The sequence below is a fragment of the Sabethes cyaneus genome, chromosome 2 (assembly GCF_943734655.1).
Source record: "Sabethes cyaneus chromosome 2, idSabCyanKW18_F2, whole genome shotgun sequence".
NCBI lineage: Eukaryota > Metazoa > Arthropoda > Insecta > Diptera > Culicidae > Sabethes > Sabethes cyaneus.
Genome location: NC_071354.1, coordinates 111,364,342 through 111,374,212, shown reverse-complemented (window position 1 = coordinate 111,374,212; position 9,871 = coordinate 111,364,342). Strand labels below are relative to the sequence as shown.

General features: G+C 36.4%; 1 protein-coding gene across 1 annotated transcript; it reads left to right on the top strand.

Moving 5' to 3' along the window:
- The first annotated feature begins 8,417 nt into the window (after positions 1-8,417).
- LOC128735873 (S-phase kinase-associated protein 1-like) lies at positions 8,418-8,810 on the top strand. Its single transcript, XM_053830356.1, has one exon. It carries the CDS (start codon positions 8,418-8,420, stop codon positions 8,808-8,810), a length of 393 nt encoding a protein of 130 aa, XP_053686331.1.
- Positions 8,811-9,871: the final 1,061 nt, after the last annotated feature.

Below are 9,871 nucleotides of genomic sequence, written 5' to 3'. Positions count from 1 at the left end.
AAAAATAGAAGACATGGTTTAATGAATTGGCGCTCGTAGGTTCGGACCCCGAGACACAGCACAGGATTCCAATAAATGCAAGTTAAAGATTCTACTTGATCTTTCATGCCTCTATACCTCAGCCATTTGGGTGAGGTTGCATATTTTTCGCGATTTCTTCGTAGGATTTTTTTTTTTTTTTTTCCATGTTGGGTATTTTTATCACTGCGACCATTTGTTTGATCTATTGTGATATATCCCCCGTTTTATTATAGCTATGTTGTCAAGATGACGTACCACTATCAGAAGTGATCGTCATTGTTTGACTAATAGCATTTGTCCAGCCCGGTGATGCACTTCGGATGAAGTGCACTACTGCGCTGGGAGTTGTTCTCCAAATATCAGAGGGTTCTAACAGCCCTCTTTCAAAGAACCTTAATCTTTTATTGAGAATTGCCGGACATCGGCATAACAGGTGTTCCGAGTCTTCTTTTTCTATGCCACAGAAGCGACATATATCATCTTGAAGTTTTCCCATTAGCTTCAGATGATATCGGCTCGGACAATGTCCTGTTATAAGACCAGTATAAATGCTAAGATCTTTCTTCGAAAGCTCCAGGATTTTGCGAGTCATTGAAACGTTTGGAGAGATAAACCGTTTCGACTGCCTAGCAATGAAAGTGTTATTCCAATTTGATTCCACTTTCGCACATTCCCATGCTTTTAGCTCCATTTTTAAAGCAGAGGCAGATAAACCACAGAAGGGCTCAGGTCCTACAAATTGATGAGATGATCCGAGTCTTGCAAGCGCATCAGCTCTTTCATTTCCATCGATTCCACAGTGACCTGGGACCCAATACAGGTTGACTTGATTACGACAAGACAATTTTTGGAGTAATTGAATACATTCCCAGACAAGTTTTGATGTGCATGTCGCCGACTTTAGAGCGTTTAGAGCTGCTTGGCTGTCTGACATGATGCATATATTTGAATGTCTATAGTTCCTGCGCAAGCACACAGTCGTACATTCTATAATTGCTTGTATTTCAGCTTGGAATACAGTTGGCCATCTGCCCATAGAAATTGACATGTCTATTCCTGGGCCAGTCACTCCTGCTCCAACTTGATTGTCCATTTTTGAACCGTCTGTATAGAAAACTGTCGAGCCTGGACGAAGATCGGGACCACCATCTTCCCAATAATCACGTCTAGGCTCAAATACCCGAAATATTCGATTAAAGTTGTATTTTTTCTCCATCCAATCTTCATTATTATTTACAATAGGATTAATACTAATAGTTTTTAGAATACTGAGATGACCTGTTAGATCACCTTCAAAGAGGTTCATTGATCTTTTGATTTTTAGAGCACTCTTTTCAGCTTCTAATTGTATAAACTGATGCAATGGAAGTATATAGAGTAAAGCATCCAATGCCTTCGATGGTGTACTTCTCATTGCACCTGTTATTGAAAGAGTGGCTAGCCTTTGAAGTCTTTCCAGCTTTTTTTGGGTAGCTTTCTCTTTCGTTTTTGGCCACCAGACCAACGAGGCATAGGTAATCCTGGGTCTGACAATTGCCGAATAGATCCAATAAATCATCTTCGGTTTCAGTCCCCATTGCTTACCAAAAGTTCTTTTACATATCCATAGAGCATTTGTAGCTTTGTTTACTGCTTGCTCTAGATGTGTGTTCCAATTGAGTTTTCTGTCAAGAAATACTCCAAGATATTTGACAGTGTCTGAAAGTTTTAAAAGTGTTCCTTTCAATCTGATGTTGTTTAATGTAAATTGTTTTCTTCTCGTAAATGGTATGATAGTAGTTTTATTGGCATTTATGCTGAGGCCCTGCCTATCACACCATGATGAAATCAAATTTAAAGCCATTTGCATTCGGTCAGCGATAATAGAATCAAATTTTCCTCGAACAATTATGACTATATCATCTGCGAAGCCAATTATTTCAAAGCCTAGCGCTGTCAACTTTTGAAGAAGATCATCAACTATTAAAGACCACAATAAAGGTGATATTACGCCTCCTTGTGGGCACCCTTTTACTGCTCTAACGCTTACAGATGAGCTTCCAAGGTTTGCTGATATCTCCCTTTTTGATAACATTTCGCTAATCCAGTGGATAATGGATATATCGAAACCACGTTTCGTCATAGCCGTAATCATTGAATTATGAGATGAATTATAAAATGCGCCTTCTATGTCTAGGAAGGCAGCTAGTGAAATTTCCTTCGCTTCAAATGACTTTTCTATTTTTTTTACAACAGTTTGTACTGCTGTTATCGAAGATTTGCCTTCTTGATATGCGAATTGATATTTGCTCAACGGATCTTGAGCTATATATGATGACTTTATATGCTCATCAATTATTTTTTCCATTGTTTTTAAGACAACAGAGGATAAACTTATCGGCCTGAAGGATTTAGGTGAAGTTTTATCCTTCTTATTAGCCTTCGGAATGAACGTGACCCGTACTTGTCGCCATACTGCTGGTATATGGCCTAGTATCAGGCTTGATTGAAAAAGGTTTGTTAGAATAGGTGTTAAAAACGCCTTGCCCTTCTGCAGTAGTACAGGAAGAATTCCATCCCTACCCGGCGATTTGAAGGGTTCAAAAGTGTCAATCGCCCATTCAACCTTGCTTCTCGTAAAAATTTTTTTGGCCAAAGTACAAGCATCATTCCTGTTTCTATCTAACCCAGTCATTTCATTCGCTATTTCGTGAATGTCTGTCCTGGTTTCAAGATTTACAGTTCTCAATGCCGGTGCACTTTGGTCTCCGCATGTATTAATGATTGAACAGGGAAAATGTGTTCTCATCATTAATTCTAATGTTTCCTTAGTTGAGTTAGTAAAAGAGCCGTCCTCTTTTTTCAATGTACCTAACCCATTAGAATGATCTTTAGCGAGGATTTTCTGCAATCTAGCGGTTGCTGGAGTATTTTCAATGTTTTCACATGTGTGCCTCCAGTGAATCCTCTTTGATCTTCGTATTTCCCTATTATAGGCAGTGAGAGTTTGTTTATACTCCTCCCACTGTTGTGTTCGTTTAGCCCGGTTAAATAATTTCCGAGTTTTCTTCCTAAATTTCTCCAAAGTTTTGTTCCACCAAGGTACATCTCTATTCGTAGAGCGTTCCTTTGCAGGACAGCTTTCGTGATAAGCTTGTTGGATCAGGTTTGAAAGTTGTTTTGAGTTGTCCTCAAGTTCTTCACATGTCCTTGAGCAACCTTTCAAATTCTTGACTCCAACCTTCAATTTCAAATTATACTGATCCCAGTTTGTTTTCCTGGGGTCTCTTATAATTTCCTTAAGTTGCTGATTAGCTTCGTAATCAAATATGATTTGCTTGTGATCGGACAAGGATTCTTCGTTCGATACGTGCCAGTTTTTTATATTATCAGTCATCGTTGGACTGCATAGTGTTAAGTCAAGTACTTCTTGCCTTATTGCGTTTACAAAAGTTGGCTTTTCCCCTTTATTGCATATATCTATATCATTTGATGATATAAAGTCTAAAAGGAGTTCACCTCTGTTATTGGTATCTGGGCTAGCCCAAACAGTGTGGTGGGCGTTTGCATCACATCCAATTAAAAATGTTTTGTTTTGTTTCTTGCAATAAGAAACCAAATTTACAACTTCTGATGGAGGTATTTCACCCACGTCTCCTGGAAAATATGCCGATGCTACGCAAATTTCAGTCTTGCCGTGGGTCGTTAGAACCTCCATCATTATTGCTGTGAGATCTTTTGTAATCAATTCTGTGATTGGAAAACTTTTTATGTTTTCACTTACCAAAATGGCAGCTCTTGGCGAGAGCTCACCTTCGGCATAAATCAATTTACACGACTTTGTAGGAATTCCTTGTATCCTACCTTTATAGGTCCACGGCTCCTGGATCAGTGCTACATCCAGGTTGCTTTCTGTGAATCTTCTACAAAGTACAGCAGTTGCTCCCTTTGCATGATGAAGATTCACCTGGACAAACTTAATATTTTTTCTTTGTTGTTTTATATGATTTGTGGTACGACCGGGCTGTTTTGGGTTTAGTCCTGCACCGTTGACACCACTGGATCCTGGGATTTGACTGATTATATCAGCATCGCCAGTTTCGTCTTCGGTCTTATCGATGTCAGGCTCACTCCTAAGCGCTGATCCCCCACTTGATTTGTTAATTACATTTAAATTAGAATTTTTATTAATTTTTTCCATCTTAATAGTTTTAATTTGCTGGATGAAAGAATCAACTGTTCTTTACCAGCTTCTTCGTAGGATACATTACTGCGCAGTATTTGGAATATGAATCAAAAATCTGTGCCTAAATCTGCGCATTATTGCATCGCATTTTTCTAAGGAAAGCAATGCATGCAATCACTCTTTTTGTCTAAAATGTGACTAAAATTAATTATTCTTTCTAATTATGGTGGGCAATTTGATAATTGCAAAGATTTTCGATCATAAATCTGTTAATTTTCTAGAAGGACAATCTTAGCGTTGGTGCTAACGACGATGTTTTCTGTCATATAAAATACTATCAGTTTGACGTTAAATGATTTCGCTCTCAAATATTATGGCCCGTTTGTGAATAATGACGTAATATTCAACAGACATTTATAAAAAAAATAACGCAATGATCATAGTTATGCACAATGTTAAAAAATATTTATATAAAGAAAAATGCGCAGAATTAGGAGCTGCGCAGAATTAGGAGCGGTCACGGTAAATGGCGCCTCAAATCTTAGTCTATACATCAAACCTAAACCTTTGCAGTTATTTAAGTTGTTTTAGAAGAAATTTAATGAAAATTTCCGTTGTGAGCTGTGTGGGCCATAAAAATGGCCAAAAAGATTTATTGGAAACTTTTTCAACCCAATATTTTTTTGGTTTCCTCCAAGAAATGGCTAAGGCTTTTTTATGTATTTGATACGTATTGAATATAGTTACTATATATATAGTTCGGCGGATAGAAAATCGGGAGCCAAATAAACGTCAAAAGCGGAGCCAAAAGCTTTTCAAAATCCAAAATGCAGGAGTAATGTTAAAAAAATACACTTTATTTTCATAGAACTAGTCATTTTCAACACCCGCCAGTGATTATTTTTCGTAAAAACCTACACATTTCATCATAATTTCAAATTTAATTTCATAAATCAGGGATGCCAATTCGCCTGGTTTTCTATCCGCCGAACTATATATATAGTAACTATAGTATTGAAGTGTCCTTCAACATAAAAAACTATTTACATAAAATGTTAGGTTATGTTAAGATGGCTTAGCTGTACTGCAGGTTGAGAAATCGAATCTTTTGCTATAGGTGAAATTTTTTTTTCAACATTTTATCCATTTTTTATAAGTGAAAACTGCTATATAACCAAGTTAAACTTGTGTGCAATAAGTTTCTTGCATTTTAATGCTTTTTACTGGGTTGAAGGTCAAATAAACATTGGCGTCCCTTCCGGTCGCTCTTGTCTTATTTTACCCATAATTTTCGAAAAAAATTGGTTTAAGTTTAATGCTTGTTGCTTCAAAAATACCATATGTTCAAATGAAATGGACTTGGTTTTCGTTATTGTAAAAACGAAAACAGTCTCAACCTGCAGCAACAAATTTTTTACCACGAATTTTAAGGACCTTCTCGGAAATGACCATAATTTCTTTATTTTTCTAAAATCAATTATTTTGCAGTTTTTTCTGTACAGGCAATACCTTTCCAATGATGTATAGCACTCATAATTAAAACATTCTGATGCAGTTTAATGGACCGAAAACAAAATTGGTCTTAACCTACAGCTATCTCCCCTATATATGTAAATAGAGTCTTATGTTGAAATAAGATTTGAGCCGCTATTAAAAATAATCGTATTTTCTCAATCTGTAGTCTTAACAAATCCTATATATGCTGCATGTAGCATGTATACAATATACATGAAGAATCGAATTATTACATGCATGGGTACTTGTCGCCACAAAGAGACTTACGTAGTCCTGCGTCACCAATGCGGTCGTGTATACAACCCCCGTGATTTTTTTAAAAGGTCCAATTAGGTAAACAAATTCTATCGCCCTATTTTGTTCATGAAAAGTATCAAAGCACAGCCAGTTAATTAGAGAACCGAATTAGTTCTGTTAAAAATTCCTTCAGAACAAAATTTGTATTAACGGAAAGGAGTTTTATCATACATGTTAAAAATAGCGATTCGATCAAAATAGTAAATTTAAAAAAATGAATCCATTTACAAGATCAATCTAGTTGAAATCTGATTGACTTTGATCTTTTAATCAATCTTTATATGAATGGGTGCATGTTTAGCTTTATGAATCGCTAAAAACGTAGAATAATCAGGTTTTGCTCGTTGGTCCCCGGTAATGAGTTTCACCCGCCTGTTTAGTTTCGCCCGAATCGACGGTATTTATTATGATTATGATTAAATTCCATTTAATCCATACAATTGACTTAGCTATTGCGGTCAAAATCTATCTTTTTTTTGCATTTAGATTTTTGACACAATGCGGTAGATCGTATTTTAGCTGAATAAACCCAGCGCTTGTGTCATAAACGGTAGCTTGTTATTGCACAAAAACGGTTCAAAAACATTTTATCATATCTCTATCTATCTTTGCTAGTAGCATTATAAAGTAGGATAAACACATAATTTGAAATAAACGAATCCTGAGTGGAAAGAGATCGCAATCTTATTCTTTTATTTTTATCAGGTCCAAAAAAAACATAACATAACATCACTGCAACCATTTGTTCCAAACGATAGCCCAATACCACTATGAAAACAAGCAGGAGGCAGATGTTTCACACCTATATAAAATGCTCATTGTTGAAATTTTGTTGCAGGATTGCTATTTGTTAGGATAATGCTCCTCATAACTATAATTGACGTGAAGAGGGTTTTTCACAAAGCAGTTTCTGTCCCTATTCTATTCTCTTTTCGTAGTCCACAGTTAGCTCTTCACACGTTATTGGGTATGTTGAATGCTTATTGATTGTATCGTGGCTTAGGAATCAGCAATTCATTATACAAGTTATAAGTGCAAATAAGGGTGCATAAATTATAATTTTATGTATAATGGATCCTTAACAATGGTGGTAGCCATGTTAAAGTCGCCCTTTATTTAGGTTCATGGAGGATAAAAATGTAGTGTCAACCATATTTAAAGTAGTTTTACGCGCAAACAGAAATTTCATTTTATTTCAAACTGAAATATATGATTGAAATGAAAATATTTTTTGTTATATCAATGTTAAATTCAAATTTGAAAATACTTTACTTTTAATTCAAAATGTTATTTTCTTGCTTCAAATAGAATTTCATTTTGAAACAACCATATGTTCAGGTTTTGCCTTTCTACTATATAAATATAGGGTAGACTGCTGCAGGTTGAGACTAGCTACAGGTTGAGAAAATTCGATTATTTTTAAATGGATGTAAATAGCGCCTCCAATCTTAGTTTAAACATCAAACCTAAACCTTTGCTGCTATTTAAGTTGGTTTGGAAGAAACTATATGAATATTTCCCTTGTAAGCCGAGTGGGTTATCAAAAAATGGCAAAAAAAAATATTGAAAACTTTTACGAGTCAAAATTCTTTTGGTTTCCTCCAAGAATTGGTTAAGGCTTTTTTTTATGTATTTGATACGTATTGAAGTGCTCTTCAAAATCAAAGACTATTTACATATATATGTATTGTGATGATATAAAAAACTGTTATGTTAAAATGGCTTGGCTGTGCTGCATGTTGAGAAATTCAAATTTCTGCCAGGCGAAAATTTTTTTCAACATTTTATCCATTTTTTATAATTGAAAACTGCTATACAAGCTAGTTAAACATGTTTGCAATAAGTTTTGTGCATTTTAATGCTTTATACTGGGTTGAAGGTCTAATAAACGAGACACGGTAGCGAACGCGCTTATGGGTACAACACCGGAAGAGCCTGGTGTGAAGCGGCGCAGTCAGACGAACCGGGAAAACATCCGGGCTTGCAACCGTCGCGGGTAGAACGAATTATCCGATAATTCTGTGGTGTGTTCAATTTATTTACAATCGATAAACTCGATCCCGTTTCCCGAAATAAAAGAATGGGGTTTGTGTTTAAAAAATTATTCGTTTCTATCTAAAAAAAACAGAAACCAAAGATCGAACAAAAGCATCGGCTCGGATCTATTGTTTCGACACATACAAATCAGCAACATACAGCAACAACGGGCATCAGTTTTTATTTGCTACGCAAACAGTTTCACGTTTCTTAATTGGCTTTTCTTACTCGAACGAAAAAATAAGACGATGACAGATACCGCGGAAATCATTAATCTCAAATCGAACGACGGAGAAATTTTCTCTACAACACTGCAAGTTCAACTGCAACTGCGAACAGCAACTGTTCCAAAACGATAAAAAACGCATTGGACAATCGGGACATGACATTACAGGAGAAAGAGGATGGCCTGCTGCTGCCAAATGTGGACTCGAACGTACTTCGGTTAGTGCTGGAGTGGTGCACCGAACACAAGGATGATCCAGAACCAGATACAATGGAGGAGGATCGACACCTGGTTAGACCGACGGACGATATCGGCGAATGGGATAAGCAATTTCTCGACGCGGTCGACGGGCGTTTGGTCGAACTGCTGGTGGCCGCCGACTATCTGCATATCGGGAGTCTTTTGGACCTTTGTGTCAAAACGGTAGCGAACATGCTCAAAGGCAAAACAGCGGAGCAGATTCGTAGCGAATTTCAGATCGAAAATGGTTTTCCACCAGAAGTGGAGGCACAACTTCGCTTGGAGAATGAGCTTCTTGAAGAAAAGTGAGATGCATGTAATCCAGATTTTAAATTTTTTTACATTACTTTGAATCAATTTATAACCGGTTATATTTATCGGCACTGGCATAAATTAGATTTTAAATTAGATTTTATTACATACACAGTGCTGTTCACCTATTACATTCCTACCGGTCGCTCTTGTCATATCTTGCCCATAATTTTACAATTTTTTTTTCTAAATTTAATGCTTGTTGCTCCAAAAATACCATATGTACAAATGAAATGGATTTGGTTTTCATTACAGTACGATTTCGAATTTGGCAACAAATGCGTGTCGCCTATGATGCCAAAATCGAAACCGTGCCAAAATCGAGACCCTTTTTTGAGATGAAAAAATTGAATGTAAATGTGATAGAAATTGACTAAATGTTATTAATCAACGATTGCAAGCTTTTTATGTTCACAAAATTATCATCAATACATATTAGGGGGCATCCATAAAGTACGTCACGCTTATAGGGGGAGGGGGGGTTGACCTAATCGTGACGATTTGTGACGTAGGGGGGAGGGGGGGTATGAAGTTATGTGACGTCACATGAAAAAAAAAATCAAATGGAAAATTTATTCGGGAAATTATAATTTAGCCTTTATTTTAAGATACAACTATTGAAGGCTTCTATAAAATTAACGTACTGATAGATTTTAAAACAAATAGTTAAATTTTTTGAATGAACACTTTTTTGAACATATATGTGTGAACAGGACTCATTTATTCTATGTAGTATGAACTCTCCATTAAGGCTTAACAGAATAAGTAGTACACCGCTGAAGAGCTGCTTGAGTACCGTCCTGCTTAAAAGATTTTTGCAACCGCAAATAGCAGTCGCACAAACTCCTGAACGGTTACGGGATGCTACCAGAGACCCACGGCAATGTTTTCCCTTGATATTCGTACTGAACTCAATCGATGAACAAAAACCCATACCGAAGTTCCACGGCTGCTTTTAAGGTTTTTCGGTATAATTTATACTGCCCCTCACTCAAAAGCTCTCTTAAAGATAGAGTTTAAGCCACTTGCGGATTAAATTTCGCATCTAAGGTAGTGTT

What these genes read in the sequence shown, in the direction of transcription:
- LOC128735873 (XM_053830356.1), top strand. Translation starts at nt 8,418, where the DNA reads ATGACATTACAGGAGAAAGAGGATGGCCTGCTGCTGCCAAATGTGGAC.